Source organism: Mytilus galloprovincialis, chromosome 6 (genome assembly GCF_965363235.1).
Source record: "Mytilus galloprovincialis chromosome 6, xbMytGall1.hap1.1, whole genome shotgun sequence".
Lineage (NCBI taxonomy): Eukaryota > Metazoa > Mollusca > Bivalvia > Mytilida > Mytilidae > Mytilus > Mytilus galloprovincialis.
The window spans coordinates 97,763,613-97,791,454 of record NC_134843.1 but is presented as its reverse complement, the minus strand read 5'-3'; the positions used below and the strand labels follow the sequence as shown (position 1 = coordinate 97,791,454).

The 27,842-nt window shown below is 32.7% G+C and overlaps 2 protein-coding genes across 2 annotated transcripts; both read right to left on the bottom strand.

Moving 5' to 3' along the window:
- Positions 1 to 47: 47 nt before the first annotated feature.
- Positions 48 to 8,732, bottom strand: LOC143081085 (uncharacterized). The gene is made up of 7 exons (XM_076257320.1): positions 8,693 to 8,732; positions 5,436 to 5,603; positions 4,777 to 5,000; positions 3,208 to 3,518; positions 2,286 to 2,539; positions 1,605 to 1,832; positions 48 to 261 (listed from the first exon to the last, which is right to left on the bottom strand). Exons 3-7 carry the CDS (start codon positions 4,943 to 4,945, stop codon positions 48 to 50), a joined length of 1,176 nt encoding a protein of 391 aa, XP_076113435.1. The 5' UTR covers positions 4,946 to 5,000; positions 5,436 to 5,603; positions 8,693 to 8,732.
- Positions 8,733 to 8,997: 265 nt separating this feature from the next.
- On the bottom strand, positions 8,998 to 24,944 carry LOC143081084 (uncharacterized). The gene is made up of 4 exons (XM_076257319.1): positions 24,744 to 24,944; positions 12,445 to 12,751; positions 10,692 to 11,264; positions 8,998 to 10,091 (listed from the first exon to the last, which is right to left on the bottom strand). The coding sequence occupies exons 2-4, from the start codon at positions 12,647 to 12,649 to the stop codon at positions 8,998 to 9,000; spliced, it is 1,872 nt and encodes a 623-aa protein (XP_076113434.1). The 5' UTR covers positions 12,650 to 12,751; positions 24,744 to 24,944.
- Between the last annotated feature and the right edge of the window lie 2,898 nt (positions 24,945 to 27,842).

Genomic DNA, 27,842 nt, shown 5'->3' with positions numbered 1-27,842 from the left:
GAAACTAATTCGTTCCTATTTTCTTAAGAAACTTGTATTACTTGACTTTAAATATCTTTACATCTGACACTCACAAGGTTGTTGGTGTAGGTAATTCTCAAATAATAGTAAAGAGCAGCTAAGGTAATATCTAGTGGAATTGTATTGGTTGTTAAAACATCTTGAAACATCTCTAGCTTTAGTGATGCTATCATGGTCCTGGGTAATAAATAATCCAAAGCAAAATATGGATTCAACACTTTAAACATGTCACCAGCTGACCTGTAAAAAAGAAAAAGAAATTCTATTTGTATAAACAAATTATTAAGATTACAAACACTAAAACCATACTGTTTGGTTGCTGTTTCATTGCTGTTTATCCAAAATCTCACAAATATATCAAATTAATTAAAACTTATAAGTTGAACTCAGTTATGTACAAGTTTCAAAAGCATAACTCACATTTGTTTAATCTATTACCTTTCATGAGCCAAATTAAATAAAAACAATATACATGTATGTTACAATTGACCTGTGAAAAACTAGAGGCTCTCAATAGCCTGTGCCCGCTCACCTGTCTCTACTTGGGTTTTGTAATCATAAAAAAAAGAGAAAAATTATAACAGATACTTATAATAATGTTTGAGGCCAAATTTGATTTAAAATTGCTATGTTTGCTTTCATTCTATGGTTCTCTAAAAGAAGACATTTGAGTGTATTTCCAATAGGATCCTATCTTAAATTAAGTCCCCTGCTGGCAGCCATCTTGGATGATGGATGGGCTTCAAAGAAAAACCCTTGGTCAGCACCTCATAAGGAACCTTCATGCTGTGTTTGGTTTCATTCCATTCAGTTGTTCTCTAAAAGAAGACATTTGTATGTATTTCCCATAGGGTACTATGTTAAACTAAGTCCCCTGCTGGTGTCCATCTTGGATGATGGATCAGCTACAAAGTAACAACACTTGGTCAGCACCTCATAAGGAACATTCATGCCATATTTGGTTCCATTCCATTAAGTGGTTCTCTAGAAGAAGTTCAAAATGTAAAAGGTTAACTACCATGACGATGGAGGACTGACACCAAGTGATGAGAATAGCTCACTTTGGCCTTCGGGCCAGGTGAGCTAAAAATCTGGAAGAAAATGAGCATAGTGATATCATGTGCTCAAGAATGGAAAGTACTCCCTAGCTATATAGCCTACTAATGTTCTCCTCCCAAAATAATAATATGTTTGTGTGTTTACCAAATTTAGGTATTTTTACAGTTTTAGGCATTTTGTAAAACTGAAATTTTAAGGTATTTTATGAAATGTGCAGTTGTCACTGGCTTAAAACTAGCTTTCAGTAACTATGAATATTCTCAGATTGGAAATTTGTAACTTGTTTGATTAATCAGACAAGTCAAATCCTTTTAAACTGATTTGTAGTTTGTTCTTATGTTGTGCAGTTACACCACTGTCCCAGGAGAGTTGGACACCTGCAAAATGACTAACTTTATAGAGAATACCTGCAACATATGCATGTTAAAACATTCACTAGTATTCATACCAAAAAAAATTATGAACAGTTTTAGAAAGGACATTAACCATCAAGTTTATCCATATCCCTATATAAATATAACTACCTGTCCCATTTTGATTGTGATTTGAAATGGTCAATGTCATATCCAAACTGGTCAATGCCCCACCATTTTGGAATACTGTCATTATGGTTTACTTTTACAGTTGGTTCTCCAAAAGGTCTTATATCATTTAACATAAAATGAATAACAGGAACACAGAACATCCAACAAGGGTCTGAGGATTTTCCAGCAATGTTTCTTGAAAACTTCAATACAGATTCACCAACTTTACTGTAGAAAAAAAGAGTTTGCATAATTGGAGATATTTTAAACAAAAATTCAAAAGTTCATAATTTGTTTGAATGAAATTTTTGTATGGTTTTCCATGTTTAAAAAAGTATGGTTGTCAATGTCTTTTTTGCATGATTTGCTATTTAGATGTATTATTATATATTATTGACACTGATCACCATATGAAAGATGACGAATGATATTTAACAAATCCCTCTAAGTTTTGGTTTGGATTTAGAACATATCCAAAAAACAGAATCTCATCTTAGGATATCAACTCATCTTGAAATGTAAAATGTTTCTAATTAAGGATACTTAGTGTTATGTTACTTACTCAAACCATATCATAAAAAAAAGTAGTTAGACAAAAAATATGTCAAAATTGAGAATTGTGTTTTTCCTTCTTATTTGCAATATTTATTTCAAATAATAAATCACACAGAATATTCAAACCTGAAAACATTTGGTAAAAAATTCTTCAAGTATTCCAGATCTGTTGATGTTTTATTTTCAAAGTCAGGCATCGGCAACAGTGCCTCACATAACATTCTTCTCTCTTTGTATTCTATTTTAACATCATATTCGTTGATTAAGTATGTGACAGAGACTGCTGTAAGTAAGCGAAGAGACTTTGTTTCAATATTGACTGGTTCTTTGCCAATTTTGTCCAGCCCATGTATGACTTTTTTCATATGTGATGAAAAACCCTGCAATAAAAATTTGTGAAAGGCATTTTGTCAATAATTGCACACTAAGCACAATTGAAAATATGTTTGAGGCCTTCACCCTGCTGACATTCAAACCTTATATGCCCTCAGGTGCGGGCAACAATAATACAAAGTAAAACAGAATCTATCTTAATTAAATGCAAGCAGAAAGTTATACAAATATCGAGTTGAGCTGTAAGTTACTGCTCACTTATGATACCAGCCTATATTTTATAATTCCAATGTTCATATCAAAATGCAGGGTATTCTGATTCCAAATCCCTCTGAAAATTGTGCTGAATATATACAAATATTTGGTAAACAGAAAGTTATAAGTGAAGTATATGAAAATGCATAATATAATAATTATAATAAACAGTCTTGAAGAAGCTTTGAAGACAGACAAGGTAAAATAGTATGACCCAGATTCAGAATAGACAATAATTTCACAGCAAAATTTCAAGCACTCATTTTCAAACTCAAAGACTAGTGAGCAAATGACTTGCAGAATGAAACTTTTTATCGAAAATTGATACTTACCATGTTGATCTCTGAAAGTTCAAACTATAGTCAGGCTTTTCATCTATTATAGGCATCAATTTATTAACCTTACTTCAGCATTGGTCTATTTTTGTTTTATATATAACACATAAAATTGATACACTTACTTTTGAAAATATTGGATCAAAATCAGATCCAAACATTACTGACATATCGTTGACAAAGAGTTTCCTAAGTCCATCCCTTATCTGGCCCACTTGCAAAATCATTTGTTCACCATTTAATCCATCACTTTTCAAAGATTTTAACTGCCAATCTGGCTGAAATGCTGATACTGCAAGTTCTGCATCTTCACAAAGTAGTTTATAGTAGCTGTCTATTCCAAAGAACTTTTTCACATTGTCCCAAAAATTTTTGCTTTTAATTCTGCCAAGCCTTGGATCTTCTCTAACAACTCCATCATAACTATGGTATATATCTAGGAACATGCAAACATGTATATATAATAAGCTTTATGATATCCTATGAATCTTCTTCAATATAAAATTTGTTTAAAATCCAAGTATTTTGAATGTCTACTTACATGACTTATTTTGCTGCTATCAAATAAATTTTGACTCTAGGACATAATGACCAATAACATGATCTATGACAATATCAAATTTAATCGGAAACCAAAGCATTTATTTAGTAACCATTTTTAAATGGCTGCCTGAATATATATGTTTGGACACCACACTGAGATTTTAATGCACATTACTGATTAATTGTTGTAGTTGAATGCCACTATCAACTTATTGATGTCAGTTTTTCTTGGACAAGGAAGTAAGAATTCTCTGAGCTAACCACAGACTTCCAGCAGGAAAGCTGGTAATCCTGAGTCAATTAGAATATTAGTCAAACAAAAAAGAGTTCCAACTCACAACCTCAGTATTGACAGGCTAGAAAATGCTGAAAATGAACTACTAAGAGCACTATCCAACCATGCGAGGGTTGTATACCCAGTCAAGGTCGTTAAAAACTTCAATCATCTATAAAGAGCACTCAGTCATCAAGGCTCTAACTTGCATATTATACTTTTATATAATTTTTTGTTGATTTTCTAGCAAAAGTATAAATGTTTCCCAAAATTTGTAATTTCATTTTCAAGGAAACTCTTACCCCAAAAAATTGTCAACATTGGCATTTCTTTTTAACAAAAAAAAATTGGACAAATTGATTTAATAGCTCTTTGACTTTTAAATGTGTAAGCGTCAATAGAAATATAATTGTTTTTTTTTTATACTATTGCAAAAGGATAGGAAGATGAGGTTGTATATTCTCTTATAGATCTTTGGCAGTTTAGATTCACACAAGATTAGGTATTGTCACAATAACACTGAAAACCCATCTCCAATGTTTGCAAAAAAAAATGTTTAAAATAATTGGGAACTGTTCATGAAGCATGTGGAGACCCAGCAATATAATCCTTTTATAAGGTAATAAGATATCCAGTAGAGTGAAGGCAAATAAACTGTTTTGTTTGATATTTAAATAAAAAAATATAACAAAACTATGATTTATTAGAATTTCATCTTCAATGTGAAAGTTAAGTGTTTTTGGGAGTATATTTTGGGTTGCCAAGTGAATTATCAATACCTAAATCCTTATGCAGTTTAAAATTTTCTTAAAATATCCCAATTTGAAGGAAAACAGCATAATTCTTCTTTTTTTTTTTAAATTATAAATTGAATCACCTTTAGATGAATGTTTTAAAGGTATTGATAAAGGTCTTTTATAACCCTTTTCTGTCAAATCTCTTCCACCAAATGTACTGTGAAAATATTCAATAGTTCTGTTGTTCTTGCCATCTTCATGATATGCCACATAGTTATAGTAAAATGGACCAGATTGTGATGATACCATATGTTTTGGAATTGCAACTGTTACAGTGCCAACTATGTATCCATCTGCTCTTGGTCTGTAAAAATGCAATATTGTTACTTTGAAGACCTTTGGCTGTCAATTCAAACATGCCAACTTCTAGAAATGAGAAATCATGACATATGACATGACATACCAAAATGTGTTAAAAAAGAAGTGCCTTGTTTTTTTTCCTTCTGAAAGTTATCTATTTAAATTTGAGAACACTTAAAATTGATAGACATATAATTGCTATAACTAAACAAAGAAATGTAAACTGTTATCTTATTCTACTGTTGCCCGCTTTGCTATTTCAATACATTTAAGCTTGAGTCAAATTCATGACAATTTAAGTATTTTTTTGACAATTATAAATTGCAATAATGGTAAAATTTATTTGCAGTGGCCAGGAGGCTGAATTATGTTTGGCTGCTTAAGGATAACAAATGACACTATGGAAGAAAATATATATACAAGCTACAGTTCAACATACCTTTCAAATTTTAATTTGTATTTTTTGCTCTCCCAACCACCACCATACTTCTCAAATGTAATAACCACGAAGTCAGTATCTGGATTGGTCAGAATTGTGGGTGAAATAACAGCATGAAAACATACGTCTATAAAGGAACTTGTATTTGGTTTCTTACTGCTGCTTGAACTGTAAAAAAATGAAAATATTAAATACAGAAGTAAAATCTGTTTTCAAGTTAAAAGACAAATAACAAATCGAACTATATTATCTAATGACTAAGACTATTAATCGGTCGTCCCACTGTCTATATCACTCTGTTCAGCTCTTAATATTATTCCGTATCATGTTTTTGTGACGTCAAATACGTTGACCTGGCCTTAATAACTTTGACCCGGACATATCAGCGATGTCATAATGTTTGAACCGACGTTAATAACTTTGACCCGAACTTATCAAGTCATCTTTTGTGTGCTGGTGAAACAAAGAAAACACTTCTGAAACACGCAAATATAGCCCAATAAATGGATTATCAGATTATCTGCATATTGATATTGTAAAATATCAGCTGCTTGACATTATATGAAGGCTTTTTGATCTCGTTCGCTACGCTCACTCGACAAAAAGCTTCATATTATGTCTCGCAGCTGATATTTTACGATATCAACATGTAGATAACCTGATAATCGGTACGTATTATAATTGTGAAGCATACGATGTTGTTTCATGGTTCTCTCTTTAGGCATGCATTTTGTTTATGCTGAACTACTGTAATTGCTTAGAGAAAATATCTAATTAAATGTATTAGCGTTGAACTTAGAAAATAAAATGATTTAAAGACAGACATATTGTGAAAATTAACCATGCTCAGCTTCTACATGTACTAATCAATAAGTAATAAAATCTTATACCAGTTTAAACTCCATTTTACTAATTCTTAGCCAATTTTCAATTTTCATGACCTGTTGACAATTTTCATTTTAATCAAAGGGCAGGCCTCTACAATAACTTTTTTTTCAACTTGCCCAATAGGACAAGTACATACCAAAACTTACCCCGGTACTTGTCCGAATGGAATTGTAACTTGTCCAAAAAAAAAAACAGCTTTGTGTTAAGTAAACATTTTTTGCATTTAGGTAGATTCAATGAACAAAATGAATTTAAACAATAGAACATAATTTGATTTATGCCTCTTAATATCCTTTTGAAAAATATGAGTCCAGAACAACTGAATCTAGTCATGTCTAGTCACAGGACTTAGGTTTTAGCCAAAGTCTCATCAAACTCTGCACATCAGGAACAGTCTGGTAGGCCTGTCAGTCTACACTCATTTGGTTTGTATTCTGGTCTTTTATGGTGATAAAAAATTGATTATTATTACAATCAGCTTTGATTTTAATATATTAAAATGTTTATTCAAACACAATAAAATATTGTTGTCTAAATATGATCAAATCAAATATGATTTTCTGAATGTTATGGACAATTATTTCTTCATTTGCATTTTTTAAATAGTTTTTCTTAATAAAATTTATTATATATTTATTATTTATAAAGCAACAGAATAATGTAGGAAAACGTTGTACTAGCATGTCTTGGTCCTGAAATGTCTCCAACAGTGCCAAACTGTCTATTAAACATGGAGCGGATTTGTTCATAAGACTGGTTTATGAGAATAGTATGCCTTTTATCTGTTATAAGGTATCTGTCAAAGAACCAGTTTTAAATTATCGATCGCAAGTAAACATGTCAAATTAAAATTTGTTTTTATCTTCTTTTCTTGTTTTTTTTATACGCCCGTCAAAATTTTGACGGGACGTATTATGGTATACAAATGTCCGGTGTCCGTCCGTCTGTCTGTCCGTCTGTCTGTCCGTCCGTCTGTCCGTCCGTCTGTCTGTCCGGCGTAAACATGTCGCACCGTAACTTGAGAACGACTTATCCAAATTTCATGAAACTTAACATAGTTGTTTCTTATGATGGTCAAATGATCTGTATACTTTTTGGTGAAAATAAGATTAAAACTTTTTGAGTTACGGCACTTTGTAACTAAAACAGAGGGGTGTTTTTTTCACATGTCGCACCGTATCTCAAAAACGATTCTTAATTATGGCTTAAAACTTTAAACACTTCTTTGCTATATTAATCTTAATATCTGTATACTTTTTGGTGATGATTCAACATTTTATTTTTGAGTTATTGAGTATTTTGTAAAAAAGGGGGAGGTTTTTTTTACATGTCGCACCATATCTCTAAAACGATTTATGATTATTGCTTAAATCTTTACACATGTCTTTGTTATATTAATCTGAAGATCTGTATACTTTTTGGTGATGATTCAAAATTTCATTTTTGAGTTATTGAGTATTTTGTAAAAAAGGGGGAGGGTTTTTTTACATGTTGTGCCGTATCTCTAAAACAATTTATGATTATTGCTTAAAACTTTACACACTTTTTTGTTATATTAATCTAAAGATCTGTATACTTTTTGGTGATGATTCAAAACGTTATTTTGGAGTTATTGAGTATTTTGTTAAACAGGGGAGGTTTTTTTTACCTGTCGCGCCCTATCTCAAAAATAATTTTTGATTATTGCTTAAAACTTTGCACACTTCTTTGTTATATTAATCTAAAGATCTGTATACTTTTTGGTTTTGATTCAAAATTTTATTTTAGTGAAATTTAGTTTTTTGTAAAAAAAAAACAGGGTTGGGGATTTCACATGTCCCCGCCGTGTCTCAAAAACAATATATGGTTATTGCTTAAATCTTTCTCAGAAACTATTTATGATTATTGCATAAAACTTCCACACAAGACGTCGGGCGTATCATGCGCTCATGGCGCAGCTGTTTATTTAAATTTATTTTCTACAGAATAATTTTACTTGTCCCATCGGACAAGCTTGGTATGGCTTTTACTTGTCTTACCTCTTTTTCCTCTGGTACCGGACTATTGGACAAGCGTTATTGTCGAGCCCTGAAGGGTTTGTTAGATCTCAGTTCTTCATTGTTACAATTCAATTATGAAAATCAAACTTTCTTGCTTTCACTTAATTTCCTAACATCACGTAAAAGTAGGATTGATGTTTGTCAACATATCACTGTTATCTATATAAATCATTAGAGAAATAGATTCCACCATTAAATCTAACTTGTGCAAAACAAACACAAGAAAGAACACATTAAAATGCATGCTCTGGTTTACTGATAAGGACTGAATTTGTTGTAATAAAGTTTCACTATTTTTTAATAATTTAACGACCTGGATTGAATACATACCCAGTATTTTCTCCTACAGATGTTTTTCCACCAGTCCCATAATTCTGAAGAAAAAAAATGTTATCAATTTTATATTTTAGTAGATATTTTACATGACAACAGTCATATTTTGCCAATCTTGTGTTCATGGTTTAATCTAACCACAAAGGTAACATATTAGGCATCTGTTTAAGGGGTATAAAGCATGTTCAAGGTTTTCTATATTATATATATATTTTCCACATCAAATTATCCAAAACTTACAGCTGCAACATATATTAATAACAAACAAAGCATTTCATATTTTTACCTTAGTAACAGAAGAATTAGTTGTTTGTATTTGAATTTCCATCTTTATTCTCCTTTCTTTTCTTTCTTTCCTTCTTCTTTTCTTCCTTTATCTTTTTGTTACTCTTTCTATCTTTCTTCTTCTTTTGACTAGCAGGCAAGTTTTTGTTGTCTCCTTCAGACTTCTCACTATCAGAATCTTTACTATCACTACTGTCATCCTCACTGCTTTCTTCGTCTTGTTTCCCTTCTTTGTCTGATATTGCACTACTTTCTTTAACAGTTTTGTCTTTTCCCTTGTGTCCATCTTCTCTGCCTTGAGACACTTCAGTATCATCTTTTTGTGAACTTGATTCCCCTTTGAGATAACTTGGATTTGTAAGGTTAGATGATGCACCAAAAATGAATGAATCTTTGAATCTTTCAGAACCAGGTCCTGCTTGAGAGCCTGTTGTAGTTTCAGAGGCACTTGTCTTGTCTTGATTCTTGTGAGGTCCTGCTTGAGAGCCTGTTGTAGTTTCAGAGGCACTTGACTTGTCTTGATTCTTGTGAGGTCCTGCTTGAGAGCCTGTTGTAGTTTCAGAGGCACTTGTCTTGTCTTGATTCTTGTGAGGTCCTGCTTGAGAGCCTGTTGTAGTTTCAGAGGTACTTGTCTTGTCTTGATTCTTGTGAGGTCCTGCTTGAGAGCCTGTTGTAGTTTCAGAGGCACTTGTCTTGTCTTGATTCTTGTGAGGTCCTGCTTGAGAGTCTGTTGTCGTTTCAGAGGCACTTGTCTTGTCTTGATTCTTGTGAGGTCCTGCTTGAGAGTCTGTAATAGTTTCAGAGGCACTTGTCTTGTCTTGATTCTTGTGAGGTCCTGCTTGAGAGTCTGTAATAGTTTCAGAGGCACTTGTCTTGTCTTGATTCTTGTGAGGTCCTGCTTGAGAGTCTGTTGTAGTTTCAGAGTCAGTTGTCTTGTCTTGATTCCTGTCAGGTCCTACTTGAGAGTCTGTTGTAGCTTTAGAGTCAATTGTCTTGTCTTGATTCTTGTCAGGCCCAAATACTGAGTGAGGTTGAATTGTTACTGTTCTGTTCTTAATGAAACTTTCCTGGAATCTAGATGAATCACTTTCATTTGCTAATTTTAGTTTTTCTGAAAGAACAGTAACAAAGGTCAATAGTGAATACTAAGTTTTTTTAATTAAATGTAAGAAAATATGTAAAGGGGCGGGGGGTGTGTCAAATAGTCTCCATAGTAATGAGATGTGCCAATACTAATACAACTGCATACTGATTATCATTGACCTACCACTTGAAGTTACCCATAAACCGACCTAATGTCAAAATAATACATGAAAACTAACAAAAAATTTTGAGGTCAATAAACCATGACTGAGGGGGCTGGGCCAAAAAATCTCCATGGAAATGAGATATGCCAATGCTTATTCAACTGCATACCAAATATCTTTGACTTACCACTATTGGTTCACCATAAACTAGACCTAATCACAAATTAATACATTGTTGATGCTGTTGCTAATGCCTGAAAAAGCATACCTATGTCTTGCTTTTTTAATCCATCAAGCGAGACAAAAATCATGTGAGCAGAACACACAAATTCATACCCCGCTCCTACACAGTCCATGTTGTGCTATTTAAGAAACCCATAAAATCATAGCAATTGTCAAAGGAGAAAGGAGGTACAGATAGTTTTTTTAAAAACATAAATGTATGTTATAAAAGTTTGGCTTACTGGATGGTGTTTCAGGCTCATCATTAGTGTTTTGTGTATGACTGATTTTATTCTTTGATCCTGGTATTTGTGATGATGAAACTTCCATTTTGTCTTCATCCCTCTTAGATCCTGTTTGCTCATGGCTGAAAGGTTTAGGATCTGAATCTGGTATCTGCTCCTGACTTGTAGGAGTTTCTCGATTCTGTTCTTTACTGGGTGAATTTGATTTCGTAATAAACTCTTGACTTTTTGGTGTAGAATCTGGATTCTCTCTTTGGCCTACAGCATTAGGTTCTGGAGTCTTTTGACCTGTTACCAGTTTTACTGCTGCTACAGTATCTGATGGAGTACTGACTGATGGAGAAGTGATTTCCTTACTGTTACCATTAGCAATATCACTATTCTTTATCAGGCTGTCTTCTGACACATTTTGATTTGGAATAGTTTGACCTTGCTCTGCTGAATGTATTATACCATTGTTGTGTTGTTCTACTTCCAAGTCTGTTGAACCAATTGTATTTTGTACATTCTGTAAAGTAAGGAGGTTATCTGCAGCAGACAGATTAGAATCAGAGACTGGTACATCTGCATCTGAAATATAAATATCAAAATGAAAGCAGTGCATGCTCATTTATGAATTTTATTTATGTATTTAGGATATTTATAAAATATTTTTTGGAGGATATTAAAATTTACACACAGTTGTAAATTGAACCATTACAAACTTTAAGAGTGGCTTTAAAATGTGAATTTAACTGGCACGAAATGTTATTTGTTTGGTAATCACTCGGATCAAGCAATCATCTGATGCAAATATCATACCTGTCAACCTGTGACGATGAAAATGCAGGCATAATCTGCATTGAAGAATAAAATCTCAGGTCATAACGCGTACAAACTATTTCGAGCTAAATTTCAGTATTTTGGGTACATTTTTCTTATAATTTAAATCAAAGTTACCAAAAGATCAATGCATGTTCAATTTTAAATCTTATTGTTATTTCATTGCAGTTATAAAAGATTTTTTGTAAATTTGTGTAACACAGTCTCAAAATCCCTTGATGAAATTCAACCTCAATCATCAAATATAAGGATATATTTTTAAAATATGGAGGCCAGCTTTTCAGCCTTAAAAATATTACATCACTTAATTATGGGTGAACTTATTGCATAATAAAATATAGTAATACAGTTAAAGGAAGTATAGATGAAAAAAACAATTTTCAACTTTTTTTTTAAATTGCATAAAGGTATAAAAATAATGAAATATGTATTTGAATTTTATTTTTCCAAGATTTTATCTTTTTCACCCAAAAAACGTAAATATAAGGAATAATTTTGAATGGTGACAAAAAAGGGGAATTAACTCTAGTTGAAATAAGTTTGTAAAACAACAGTGCAATTTATTTACGACCTTAAGCTAAGGTAATTGGTGTTAATTAACAGTGTGTTTGACACCAAAGCTGTCAAGTGAAGCCATGCACTTAATGGGTCACTTAATTTGACAGTTTACACAGCTAAAGGAACTTCCTGTTCATGGAAGAATTACGAATTTGCCGATATTTCAAAGGAATATTACTTATGAAATCAATCTCAAGGCTAAGAAATACGGGTGAAAACGGGACATTTTCAGAATTCCCGGGTTATTCAAAGACCCGGCGGGTGTCCCAGGTGATCCCTCAGAATTGTGAAAATCTCGAGTCACACCCGCAGACTATACGGGTCAGTTGACAGGTATGAAATATTTTTAATGTCAATGCCTTTATCTAACCTGCTTTCTTGACTGGTGTAGCACAATCTGGACAAAACTTGGCATTGTTTGTAAGCTGTCTGCCACAAGCAGTACCATCATCATTTTGTCCTGTACAGATTATTCCTTCCTGGTCAAATATGGTGCTGTCAACTTTCCATGCACAGTTTGAACAAAACTTCTGTTCTTTTGTTACTGTGTCTCCACATTGTGGACAACTATGCATTGTGTTACTCTATGTAAGATTTCCTACTTTCACTTTTGAAATCTATCAGCTTTGCAAGTTAACACAGTATATTTCACATGTTAAAAATGTTTAACTGTCTTCCTGAAAAGAAAAAAGAGATTCAAATGAAAAACCAGTTATGAATTTAGAAGGAGATCTTGCAACTGGCTCTCCTTAATCTGACTTCTTAGCTAATGGCAGTAAGTAGAACAGGACTTGGTCATGTATAGTTATTGATAGTCATCATGGTTTACTGGTTTGGAACACATGAATAATTTTCGATATTAGAAGAAATACAAACACAAAAGCATTTTAAAATCAATTGTCTTCGGCCTTTCATTTTCCAGCAATTCTTCAGATGATTTATTGAAGATTATTCCCTCTGCATCAAATAAAACAAAATTAATTTGTAATTTACAAACACCCAGTTGTATCATTGTCTTGCATGTGGTGTATACCTTGACATAGCATGACATCATACTAACTAAAGCAGATTGGAAACATACTACAATGAGATAGCAACCAAAACAAATCTAAAGAGAACAAGAATGTGTCCATAGTACATGGATGTCCCACTTGCTCTATCATTTTCTATGTTCAGTGGACCGTGAAATTGGGGTAAAAAATCTAATTTGGCATTTAAATAAAAAAGAGTCATATCATAGGGAACTTGTGTACTAAGTTTCAAGTTGATTTGACTTCAACTTCATCAAAAACTACATTGACCAAAATCTTTTACCTGAAACTTGCACAATCATTTTCTATGTTTAATGGAGTGTGAAATTGGGGTTAAAAATCTACTTTGGCATTCAAATTAGAAAAACTATATCATAGAGAACATGTATACTAAGTTTCAAGTTGATTGGACTTCAACTTCATCAAAAACTACCTTGACCAAAAACTTTAACCTGAAGCAGGATAGACGGACAACCAGATGGAAGAACAAACAGACAAACATACGTACAGAACAGAAAACATAATGCCCCTATACTATCATAGGTGGGGCATAAAAATAGTCTTCACCATTAGACAGGTGTCTTTACAAAATGCAATCTAAATCTGTAAAAGTGGGGATCAAAATAAACATGAGTATTTTAAGACATGCTATATCAACACCAATTTTTTCAACAAAGAAAGTATGTTAGACCCTGTTCACACTAGCATTTTTTTTATCGATCTAATTTGAATCGATCTAATTAAAAACCAGTTAGCGTTCACATTATCTTTAATCGTATCGATCTCTGTCGGTCTAATATGAACCACTGCATTCACACTACAATTAAAAACGCAATCGATCTAACCTTTTTGCCCGTAAAACTGTAAACACTGTGTATAAATAGAACTGATTTATCAAATTCATGTGCTGATACACTGATACACACACTTGGAAAAAAGAATTGGATAAAGTTATTGTTTCTCTTGAATCACAATTTAAAATTTTGATACTGGTCTTATTGCAGTTTTCTTTAATTTTGAAAAAAAATAACTGTAGCAACGAAGTTACAGCACGACGCCGGAAATACTGCGGTTCCTGCAAAGAAAAAAAAATCAACATAAGAAAAGAAGACACAGATTTCGCAAATCTATGCTTTGGCGAAGACAACATGTTTACAGTTTTTTTTAAAGGTCTTTTAACAGAGATATATGGGTTAAACAACGAACCTCTGAGATAGTTTTGCCGCTATACATGCGCATATGTTATTTTCGATTCAATCGTACTAGTTTAAACCGATCTCTGCGTTCACATCTAAAGTAAGATCGGTTTACTTTAGATCGATTCAAACTAAACTACCTCTTTTGGTGTTTTAGTTTAGACCGATTGAAGATCGTTTCAAAGCGTTCACATTAGCCCTTAAACTGATCTAAAGTGAACTGGTCTAGTTTAAATCGATAAAAATGTCCTAGTGTGAACGGGGTCTTAAGCTATGTAATAAAACAACAACTGTTATGGTTATTATGTTCATAACCTGCAGCAAACCTGCACTTGAATAAGTGGTGGAGTTAAAACATTTTTTTAAATAAACACTCCCATTGTGCTAACAAAATGAATTTAAAAATTACCAAAAAATAAGAACAGAAAAGCAATTAACTCTTAAAATAACAGAACAAAAGATAGCATGAACACCAGCAAATGAGCAATACAAAAAATATAATAAAAAATATCATACCATATCACAGAAAACTGGCATTTTAAATTGATATAATGCAATGCACTAATCAATTCTAACTGCATATTTAAGTGGGACAAAATTACACACTTAGGTATTTAACTTTTTTAATTTATTAGAATTTGATAAGATAACATGAACTTTATCAGATATGCAGTTCATTGACATATTTGTATTGTATTTTGTTATATATGACCATGTATATGAACTATAAATATATGTCTGATAAAAAGATAATTTATCCAATCTAATCATATCTCCTATTTGTGTCATTGGGTTGTTGTGTGTCTCCCTAGTAAATACCCCATATCTACTTTTCATTCACATTCATATTAATTTGATAAATCATCATTTACATATTACTAGGAAAATTATTTTTAATTCATGTCAAAATTTTCTTACAATTATGTATGAATTGGAGGATATGTTTTAATAAATCACTGTAAAATACAGATTATTGTATCAAAGAATTTCCAAATTTGTCAAATTTGACAATGAACGATATATGGCCATTATCGCCCTATCCAATGTCCTCTTATAGATGTATAGACATATATTGCTTTCAAGGGCACATAACATTAAGTATCAAATTTAGCTTCTTTAACGTGTTTTTTTTCTTTTTTCTTAGCTTTGACAGATTCATATAATTGTTAATTTGAAACTGGCAAGTGCAGTTCATCCATTTAACTAATCTACTAAATACAAAGTCATTTGAATGATTCAAAGAATCTATAAATAAGCATAAGCAAAAAGTAATAAGTTTTGGAAGGAGATATATATAACAGGTACAATTAAAAACCTGATAATAAATTGTTCAAATAAGGCCTTCGAAAATAGTGGAATAAATTACTTTTGGAGTGTCAAGAACTCGTTGGAAGTACTTGATAAATTGCATGCTTATATTGGTGATTTTGAATCTGTTCAAAGTTTTGATTTTTCTACCCTGTATACCACATTACCTCACATTCTCATTAAGAAAAAATTCACACACCTAATTAAATGGGCATTCAAAAAATCAGAATGTGAATATATATGTTCAAACTCTTTTAGGTCATTTTTTAGTAGCAATAAACAAAAAAACTATGTTAATTGGACATGCTTTGATACTATATATGCCCTTGAATTTTTACTAGATAACATTTTTGTTCGCTTTGGGGATTCCGTATATCGTCAGATTATCGGAATTCCAATGGGGACTAACTGTGCACCACTTATTGCCGACCTGTTTTTGTATTGTTATGAGTTACAATTTATGACAAAAATAAGCAAAGACCCATCGAAACAACATCTGATAAACAAATTTAATAATACTTTTAGATATTTGGATGATATTTTGGCTCTCAATAATGACGACTTCAAAAGGTCTTTGCATCGGAACTAAACACATTTATTCTAAAAACAGTTGTTGGCATGACACGGGTTATGTTCTTCTCATATATGTTATGATGGTATGATACTAAACCCCTAACGGGAAGGATTGTGCCTGATGTTCATATGATGAAATCATAATCTTTCAGTCAGTTTAGTTGAAGTCTGGAGCTGGCATGTCAGTTAACTGCTAGTAGTCCGTTGTTATTTATGTATTATTGTCATTTTGTTTATTTTCTTTGGTTACATCTTCTGACATCAGACTCGGATTTCTCTTGAACTGAATTTTAATGTGCGTATTGTTATGCGTTTACTTTACTACATTGGTTAGAGGTATAGGGGGAGGGTTGAGATCTCACAAACATGTTTAACCCCGCCGCATTTTTGGGCCTGTCCCAAGTCAGGAGCCTCTGGCCTTTGTTAGTCTTGTATTATTTTAATTTTAGTTTCTTGTGTACAATTTGGAAATTAGTATGGCGTTCATTATCACTGGACTAGTATATATTTGTTTAGGGGCCAGCTGAAGGACGCCTCCGGGTGCGGGAATTTCTCGCTACATTGAAGACCTGTTGGTGACCCTCTGCTGTTGTTTTTTATTTGGGCGGGTGGTTGTCTCTTTGACACATTCCACATTTCCATTCTCAATTTTATATACCTGTCAACTGACCCGTATTCTGCAAGTGTGACCTGATATTTTTTACAATTCTGAAGGATCACCCGGGACACCAACTGGGTCATTGAATAACCTGGGAATTCCGAAAATGACCCGTTTTCACCTGGATTACTTAGCCTTGAGATTGATTTCATGTTTTAGTGATTTTCGGCAAATACATAATTCTTCCATGAACAGGAAGTTCAGCTAGCTGTGTAAACTGTCCAATTAAGTGCATGGCTTCACTTGACAGCTTTGGTGTCAAACACACTGTTAATTTTAAAACACCAATTACCATAGCTTTAGGTCGTAAATAAATTTCACTGTTGTTTTACAAACATTTTTCAACTTGAGTTACTTCCCCTTTTTTGTCACCATTTAAAATTGTTCCTTATATTTACGTTTTTGGGGTAAAAAGGAATTAAATCTACACCAAATAGAATTCAAATACATACTGAAATATAACTTTTTATTATTTTCATACCTTAATACAACTATATAAAACTGGAGGCTCTTTAAAGAGCCTGTGTCGCTCACCTTGGTCTATGTGCATATTAAACTTTAGGAAACAGATGGATTCATGACAAAGTTGTGTTTTGGTGATGGTGAAGTGTTTGTAGATCATACTTTACTGATCATTCTATCTACTTACAATTTTCTCTATCTGTAATGAACTTGCCCCTATAGTTACAGAGGAAAACCTTTTGTAAAAACTTACCAAAATTTACCAAATTAATGAAAATTGTTAAAAATTGACTATAAAGGGTAATAACTCCTTAAGGGGTCAACTGACCATTTTGGTCATGTTGACTTATTTGTAGATCTTAATTTGCTGCACATTATTACTGTTTACAGTTTATCTCTATCTATAATAGTATTCAAGATAATAACCAAAAACGCCTAAATTTCTTTAAAAAAAAAAACAATTTCAGGGCAGCAACCCAACAACCAGTTGTCCAATTCATCTGAAAATTTCAGGGCAGATAGAAATTTACTAGATAAACAAGTTAACCCCTTGTAAGATTTGCTTTAAATGCTTTGGTTTCAGAGTTATAAGCCAAAATCTACATTTTACCCCCATGTTCCATTTTTAGCCATGACGGCCATCTTGGTTGGTTGGCTGGGTCGCCCCAAAATTTTTTTAAACTAGATACCCTAATAATGATTGTGGCTAAGTTTGGTTAAATTTGGGTCCAGTAGTTTCAGAGGAGAAGATTTTTGTAAAAGATTACAAGAATTTACGAAAAATTGGTAAAAAATGACTATTAAGGGCAATAACTCCTTAAGGGGTCAAATGACCATTTTGATCATGATGACTTATTTGTAGATCTTACTTTGCTGAACATTATTGCTGATAATAACCCAAAACAGACAAAATTTCTTTAAAATTACCAATTCAGGGGCAGCAACCCATTGTCCGATTCATCTGAAAATTTCAGGGCACATAGATCTTGACTTAACAAACAATTTAACCCCTGTCAGATTTGCTCTAAATGCTTTGGTTTCAGAGTTATCTATAATATATACATTTTACCCCTATGTTCTATTTTTAGCCATGGTGGCCATCTTGGTTGGGTCACCAGACATTTTTTTTTAACTAGATACCCCAATGATGATTGTGGCCAAGTTTGGTTAAATTTGGCCCAGTAGTTTCAGAGGAGAAGATTTTTGTAAAAGTTAACGACGACGTACGACGGACGCCAAGTGATGAGAAAAGCGCACTTGGCCTATGGGCCAAGTGAGATAAAAAAAAAAATCATCTATACTTCCCTTAATTGTTTAACTTTATTTTACTATACTCTAATTTCATTCAGAACATAAATTATTCGCTGTGATAAGACTGAAAAGCCGGTCACAAGATGAAATACTTTCATATAAAGAATATATCTAACTGGTACAGTTTTTACTGTTGACGATTGAGGCTGTAGAACTTTGAAGGAATAACAATTAGAAAAGGACATAAGGAAGTATTACACAAAACTCACCAAAAGCTTTTAAAAGTGCAATGAAATAATAATTAATAAAATTCTAAATTACTTAACCAAGTGATTAAAACTGAGAATGGAAATGGGGAATGTGCCAAAGAGACAACAACCTGACCATAGAAAAAAACAACAGCAGAAGGTCACCAACAGGTCTTCAATGTAGCGAGAAATTCCCGCACCCAGAGGCCTCCTTCAGCTGGCCCCTAAACAAATATATACTAGTTCAGTGATAATAAACGCCATACTAATTTCCAAATTGTACACAAGAAACTAAAATTAAAATAATACAAGACTAACAAAGGCCAGAGGCTCCTGACTTGGGACAGGTGCAAAAATGTGGGGGGTTAAACATGTTTGTGAGATCTCAACCCTCCCCCTATACCTCTAGCCAATGTAGAAAAGTAAACGCATAACAATACGCACATTAAAATTTAGTTCAACAGAAGTCCGAGTCTGATGTCAGAAGATGTAACCAAAGAAAATAAACAAAATGACAATAATACATAAATAACAGACTACTAGCAGTTAACTGACATGCCAGCTCCAGACTTCAATTAAACTGACTGAAAGATTATGATTTCATCATATGAACATCAGGCACAATCCTTCCCGTTAGGGGTTTAGTATCATACCATCATAACATATATGAGAAGAACATAACCTGTGTCATGCCAACAACTGGTTTTTGAATAAATGTGTTTAGTTCCGATGCAAAGACCCTATAAGTGAATCAATATTAATGCCAAAATATGCAATCTTTAATGACATGACTACAGTATTGTAACTATATCCCTTCTTAATAAGTCTATTCAAAGGTTTTGTTAGTTTTTGAGGTGAATACTGACACCTTTGTGCTTTATAAACATGTTTTGAAAACTTTGATATAAATTATAAGAAAAATGTCCCCTAAATACTGAAATTCAGCTCGCAAAAGTTCATACGCGTTATGACCTGAGATTTCATTCTTCAATCATCGTCACAGGTTGACAGGTATGATTATTCGTATAATTGACTTTGATATTTATATACAATAGATCATATTTATGCAATTTTTTAGGTGTAGAAAACATCACAATACTGTAATTCCAATAATTTTTTCAGTTAAAGTAAAAGGATGATGATGAGAACGAACAACAAGTGATGGTAAAAGTTATAAAATGTGGACCAGGAGATCTCAAACAGTTCTTAGATTATATACAAAAAATATATTTAAAATGTGTAAATGAACACGTAGTTTTCATTAAAATAAAAATAAATTACTTCACCAAGCAAAGCTAGATATGACCCAAAAATGTAATTAAGGAGTGTATCACAATTGACAATATGGATAGTATGAGATCTTGATATTATGGACATTTGTGCCCCTGTCAGACTTTCTAAATCTAAAAACAATCAAACCAATCAAACACTGCAATAACTTTATATTTTGATATTTGATACAGTTCAAAAGTAAATTTGAAAAGCTCACTGTTTATTGAATATCAACTCTAAATAAAACTTTGAATCTTGAATGTGAATCAGTAACTATACTTTCTCCTCAAAAGTGAAACCAAAAGTGTAAAATTCTGATTAATTTACTTCAGGGTATGATTATTTTCTGTAATTGCTATAAAATTTTGATGATTTTTTAGGATGTAATAGAAGGAATTGAATATATCAATAAAATGTAACAAATTTCACTGTTTCAAAGACAGCTGAAGAATTTAAAAAAAACACACACTGCATTATTAGGCCAATTAAAATTAATTGATAGATTTTCATCCCCGCCCGCCCCTCTGAAATCGTCCCGCCCCGATTTTTTTTATTTTGCAAAATTTACGATTTCCGAATTTTGTTCATTTCCGTTACTGGTAACCGTCAATAATTTCGTTTCATTCGAACTTCCTGTTTATAAAATTTCGGTTTTCATATTTCTTGTTTCGGGTAATTTAAAATGATTATGTTGACAAAATCTCCTGCTCAATGATGACAGTATCATCTACGGAGAATATAGAAAGATTACCAGAAATATTCGGGTTACGAGTATTAAATACGCTGTGTCCAACGCAAATCGCGGTATGTCACAAATTGAAAATTTCTTTCATCAGAAAATTGTGGATTTATTTAATAATACATTGACTTTGTGTAAGCAAATTTGGGCTGTGAATGATTTCCAAAGTGCAAGAATCGTGGAACAAATTGGTAGAAAAAAAAGAGTTCAAAAAGTCGGCAAACATACACATTGTGTACTAGAAAACCCTTAGATTTACCTATGGCTACTGTTTTTGTTTAAAAACACAAAATGCCATTTACAATGTAATTATATATGCGTCACTTCTTGCATAACTTGAGAATCTTAAAAGCGCCAACTTTACTATTCCTGGCAACACTTGTTTGAGTTCATTTTATTCATAATACTTGTGCTGCATACTATTGCATTTGCATAAGTTTATGGGGACTACAAACCATCGCTTAGAGAGCAAAATAAATTTGGATATGGTAGTCAAATGAATAGAGAATTTCTCCATGGTTTTACTGTTTGCTGAAAATATGTTTCTAAAGTAGCAATTGCATGTAGAACAGTCCGCGTTGCAAATCAGAGATGTTTATTCAATAATTATGTACGATTCTTTATACATGTTTAAACATTTACATGGTATAAGCTAAATTTTGTAATTATAACACTTGCATATACATGAAGTTTACGCCACAAGAAGGTTTCAAATTGAATAAAATTTAAAAAATAAAATCCTCCCACCCGCCCCATTTTTTTCAAAACTTTGGATGAAAATCTACTAATTAATTTTAGTTGGCCTTAGTTAAAAAATAGTTTTTCATTCAATTTCTATTTTCAAAGGTTGGCCTTTTTAAGTATGATTAATGCATTTGAATGGGGACATGTGGTTGCAACATCTCTCCCAACTTTTTTCTCCTGCTATTAAAAATGACTGGATCCAGATTCTGAATCTCTGAAGGCAATGTCTTAAGTAAACCTATTTCTTTCCATAGTTGTCCAAAATGGCTGATATTTCCTGTTTGTTTCACTTTTGTTTTACCAGAGACATATACATGTACAAGAATAGTCCAATTAATTATGACGTCTTTGAAGGCTATTATAATTTTTGCTTTGACGCCTTCCTGCGACATAAGGCATCATAGAAAAAAATATCATAAAAGATAAAGATAAGATAAAGATATTTTATTTCCTAATCATAGGGCTCATAACAAGCATGTAATATACAACTATCGTTCTGATTAAGGATGATACGAATAGTCAAATTGCCTTTCTAGGCTGCACATACCCACATCCGGTTTTATAATAAAATGCCGTCGGATCGGGAATGAAACGTGAAATATATACGGAATTTGTTGCAATTAGTGAATAAATTGATTAAAACTACTCAGAATTTTTATAAATATACACATATATATATAGGCAAGTGAACAGTTTTTTCTCAGTTAGTAAATATTCTTAAAATGGAAGAGAGTGATATTATAACTGTGGGGAAGACATTTCAGACTTATAATGACCTATCAGGCGTTAAACTTCATACAATTGTATAAAAGAAATTCGCAGTCTATAGCAGCCGCAGAGAAAAGAAGAACCGGGAGCACAAAAATTAAAGAAGATTTAAGTATAACAGAATAAATTTTTCCTGCATTCATGGTGGGAAAAAATTCCAAACAAATTCGACAGGAAAAAGGCCGAATACAAGGTATTTGTTTTAAATTGTAGTTTTGAATCGAATTTGCCGCGTTTCTTTTCGGTTTTTTTTGTGTCGATTATTTGTAAATCGTTCTTGATATTAAGGATATGTCTAATTACAGTTTAAATTTTATAATAGTGATTTCTATCATGTTTTTCTTTTACAGGGACTGTACAGTTTCATTTTACATCATTGTGCATTTAATTTTGCAATGTTTATTATGTATCATTATTTAATAAATACAATTTGAAAATATTATTTTTCATACTCTTCACTCTTTCTACCACGAAATCCCCATATTATCGATAATTTCCGTATATATTTCACGTTTCATTCCCGATCCGATGGTATGTTAATAGAAAGGCACTGGCTACGGTTACATGGAAATGTAACAATAATAAAAATATTATTGTTACATTGGAGACTAATTGCCGGAATGCAAAGTTGGGTAAAGAACCGATTAATTATGAATGTAACAATAATTATTGAGGCTACGGTGACATTGCGTTATTGTTACATGAAAAACAGCAATGTACGCTAGATTTATTAAACTTAAATCTTCAATATAGTTTTGTTGCTTAATTCATTCATGTCTACTAAATAATACTTGTTATAATAATAAATAATAAATCATGATTATTATTCAACAAATGGTGTTTAAATAGTTTAAGGTATTAATGGATTTGATGTTCTTAAAGATACTACTTCAAATTAGTAGTGCCAAAGGCGAAAAATATAGTTCAATGGCTGTTGTTGAAAACTCGGGCTGAGAAAACTGTTCACTTTTAAGTATTTAACTGCACACCTACTCGTATTACTGTCATTATACTTTGAACAAAAGATGAAGAGATTCCTATTACCAATATTGTTTGGGTGAAAATTTAAAACTTGCATGGGATGCGTTTGAAACGAAACTGAAACAATATCAAGACACAAATTTCATACAGCTATACAAACGCAGTTACCAAAAATTGATACATCAAAAGCAAAGTTTGCTAACTGTGAACTAACACTGTGAACTTCTGTATACATGTATAAAATTGAGAATTGAAATGGAGAATGTGTCAAAGCGACAACAACCCGAACATAGAGCAGACAACAGCCGAAGGTCACCAATGGGTCTTCAATGTAGCGAGAAACTCCCGCATCCGTTGGAGGCGTCCTTCAGCTGGCCCCTAAACAAATATGTATACTAGTTCAGTGATAATGGACGTCATACTAAACTCCGAATTATACACAAGAAACTAACATTAAAAAATCATACAAGACTAACAAAGGCCATGCAAAGGCTCCTGACTTGAGGAAGGCACAAAATTGCGGCGGGGTTAAACATGTTTATGAGATCTCAACCCTCTCCTATACCTTTAGCATGTAGAATAAAAACGCACAACACAACGCTTAGTAAAACTCAGTTTAAGAGATGTCCGAGCCCGATTTCAGAATCCATGGAGGACGTACTATAAAAAAATAAAAAAATTGTATGTTATACTTGTATGTATTGTCAATATAAGATAATGTCTTCAACTTTTATTATTTAGTACATATTACTAGTCCCATCGAACATTGCTTTTTTGCATGTAACAATAACGCAATGTAACCGTAGCCTCAATAATTATTGTTACATTCGTAACTAATCGGTTCCTTATCCAACCATGCATTCCGGCATTTAGTCCCCAATGTAACAATAATATTTTTATTATTGTTACATTTCTATGTAACCGTAGCCAGTGTCTACCGGATGTGGGTACGTGCAGCCTAGAACGGCAATTTGACTATTCGTACCCACATGCAGGTACGCGCAGACACTGCCAAAATTGCCTTTATTTCACAGTACAACATATGTAAATGAAAAAATACAGACACAATTGTATTTTTATTTTTTTAGCCTTTCAAAATGTCATAAATATTTGGACTATGTAAGGTGTCAAAAAAAAAAATATCATATCCTTTCCACAGCCATAATTATTTGGACTACTATAAGCAGTGGCAGATCATAGGGACGAAGGGGGGGGGGGGTTCTGAGGGTTGTAACCCTCTTTTTTTGGCCGATCAATGCATTTGAATGAGGATTGGACATATAGATGGCAGCTCCCATTTGTCCTCGGTTGGGACCCCCCTTTTTTTTAAATTGCTTGATCCGCCCCTGAATTGTATCTTCCAGACCCGGGTACCGACTAGTCCAAATAACAATTAAAAATTGGACTATAAACAAAACATCTAGTTTATATTACTTACCAACAATATTCAGAAATTATAACAATGATATATCGTGGATTTTCTACAAACTTAATAGCTGACCTTTATCTGCTGATTAAAACTTATAGGTATTTCCATTGCTTTCAAAAAATGAATATATATCTACTTTCGGTTTCGTTACGGTAAAAAATTCCCGCGAACTGTTTTTAAAGCTAAATTCAATGCCGTGAACCCGACAACCTGATATTCAAACAAAATTCTAAAAATGATAAAAAAAAAATAATGATCTCTAATGGATACACATGCTACATCGATCATAATGACCCAACTAAAGCTAAGCTTATATTTTCAATTCATGCCAGATATGTACAGATTGGAAGCTGAAAGCTAGAAGTAAATTCTACAAAATCAAAAGTCCTAATATTTAATTCATTTCAAAACTTTTTTTATTACCAACAAATATTATATTGAGACAGTTGATAAATATTGTTACCTTGGGATAACTTTAAAATGCAATGGTAAATTTAACCTTGCCTCCATTAGACCAATTTATTGATGGAAAAGGCTAGAAAAGCTCTATTCACAGGCGCGTAGCTACGTTTACGTCAAAATGCCCGGCCGTACACTTGAATTTTGGTTAAAAAAAAAAATATTCAAATGTCAATAAATTAAAAGAAAATCTGGTTTAAAGCACATCAGTCTTTTAAATCTTTTTTCAATAGCTTGTAATTGCAAATAAAAGGAACACAATTTTCTTTCGATCAAATGGTACCGTATGAGATATTGGTTCATTCTACCACAAGATACTTTTTCTACGTTGGCCATTATTCTTTATGAAACAAAGAAGGACGAATTCTCTCAATTTTAAATCTCAAAACGTACTTATATATATATTGTCTCGTTATCCCAATAGCATTAGTTCGAATCCCGCGGGCGATGGAAGGAGCAAAAAATTTGCGGAAAATTTAACATTGTTGTGCTGATATTAAGAGTAATTGTAATTATCGTTATTTTGTGCATTTTTCCTTTGATCTTTTTTTGTGATAATTTTTCATATCATGCTACTCGGTTGAAATTATCAGTTATCTTGGTGTAATCATGAGTGTACAGAACAATTCCTTTACTCATTTTTTAACTAGGATGTCAAATTGAAAATTGGTAATGAAAAATTTCCAGTGTAACATTTTTTTAACTTCGATGTTGCTGCACGTTGTCAAATTTATACTTTTTTTTTTATTCTGGGGAAAATTCAGAAAGATTTTGTGTTCTTTTGAATTTTCGGGTAAAAAAAATTTATACCTTTGTCCTCAAATTTATCTATTTTTTATTTTTGACATAATATTTTTTATCTTTTTTATTTCGGAATTTATTTTTTTTAAATTTTTTGGCAAAATTTTATTTATCCCGGGGTGAACAAGGGTGGGTTGTTATTTACACCGGGGTTACTAACCAATCAGATTGCAGGATATTTGCTGCATAAGAAATACGTAAAGTTATCGCTAGAAACTAAGTAAGCACGTGGCGTTGCTAACGAAATTGACATGAAATTGACAACGTCGCCATAGGTAAAATAGCGATAAACAGATTATCATTGGTCATCTCTGTCCCGCTCAACAGAGAAAATCAATCTCGTTGAGATGATCAACGATAATCTATAAATATTATATGTGTTTTCAGTTTAATTGAGGTCTGGAGCTGGCATGTCAGTTAACTGCTAGTAGTCTGTTGTTATTTATGTATTATTGTCATTTTATTTATTTTCTTTTGTTACATCTTCTGACATCGGACTCGGACTTCTCTTGAACTGAATTTTAATGTGCGTATTGTTACGCGTTTACTTTTCTACATTGGCTAGAGGTATAGGGGAGGGTTGAGATCTCATAAACATGTTTAACCCCGCCGCAATTTTGCGCCTGTCCCAAGTCAGGAGCCTCTGGCCTTTGTTAGTCTTGTACGATTTTTAATTTAAGTTTCTTGTGTATATTTCGGAGTACGCCTCCGGGTGCGGGAATTTCTCGGTACATTGAAGACATGTTCTGACACCTTCTGCTGTTGTTTTTTTCTATGGTCGGGTTGTTGTCTCTTTGGCACATTCCCCATTTCCATTCTCAATTTTATTTAGTATGACGTCCATTATCACTACATATATACGAGTATACATATTTTTTATGGGGCCAGCTGAAGGACGCCTCCGGTTCCGGGAGTTTCTCGCTACATTGAAGACCCATTGGCTGTTGTCTGCTTTATGGTCGGGTTGTTGTCGCTTTGACACATTCCCATTTCCTTTCTCAATTTCAGCCGTGTATCTCTTTCACTGGTGATCCAATGGATGGATCTATCGTAGACTTGTTACTTGTTTAGACGTACTTATCAAATACTTATTTCTGTGACTGCATCTAACTACCCTTTACAATAGATACGTTTAGCTAAATTGTCATCCATTCCATCTTCATATATCATATATAGTGTGTTACTACTCTAGATTCCACTACTGACGAGAAAAGGTAACACTAGGTCATCTAGGTGGCCAAGTGGTGTAGAGAGTTGGTTAACCATTATGAAATATCTGTTTCACAGATGATAACAGATATGTTCTTAATGTCGGAATTACAAACGCCTCCCCTTTTCCCGAATGTGACCTGTCGATTAAAACTTATCACCGGGTTTGTACTTACATGAGCAACACGACGGGCGTCACATGTGGAGCAGAATTTGTTTATCCTTGTGGTGCACATGAGATCAACCCCAATTTTTAAGAGGTCTTTTTGCTCAGTCTTCAGTTGTCTACATTGTATTTTGTGTACTATTATTTGTCTGTGGATCTTCTTCTTTTATAGTCATGTGGTGTCAGTTTATTTTCGACTTATGAGTTTGAATTTCACTCTGCTATCTTTCGCTTCTCTTTCATATTCTTGATTTGGTACAGGTATTTCCTAATGTAAAAAATGGTGGATTAAATGTAGTTTTATAGCTAGCTGAAACTCTTACTTTAATGCATATGATAGTCGAATTTAGTTTTATTATAATGACAGCAACGTGTGAACAAATCAAACAGAAAACAGGTAAAAATGTAAAAAAAAAAAGTACAACAATCATCATTGTAATATAATCTTTATCACCATAATACTATTTGGATAA

Bases quoted from the DNA above. Each gene is read 5' to 3' on its own strand.
- LOC143081085 (XM_076257320.1), bottom strand. From the start codon at position 4,945: ATGGTATCATCACAATCTGGTCCATTTTACTATAACTATGTGGCATAT. The intron at 3,519-4,776 runs GTGATTCAATTT...GCATGTTCCTAG, and splicing joins TTTAAAACATTCATCTAAAG to ATATATACCATAGTTATGAT. The intron at 1,833-2,285 runs GTTTGAATATTC...TTTTTTCTACAG, and splicing joins TTTTTACCAAATGTTTTCAG to TAAAGTTGGTGAATCTGTAT.
- LOC143081084 (XM_076257319.1), bottom strand. From the start codon at position 12,649: ATGCATAGTTGTCCACAATGTGGAGACACAGTAACAAAAGAACAGAAG. The intron at 11,265-12,444 runs GTTAGATAAAGG...TTTATATTTCAG, and splicing joins TACACCAGTCAAGAAAGCAG to ATGCAGATGTACCAGTCTCT. The intron at 10,092-10,691 runs GTAAGCCAAACT...CTGTTCTTTCAG, and splicing joins TGAGCCTGAAACACCATCCA to AAAAACTAAAATTAGCAAAT.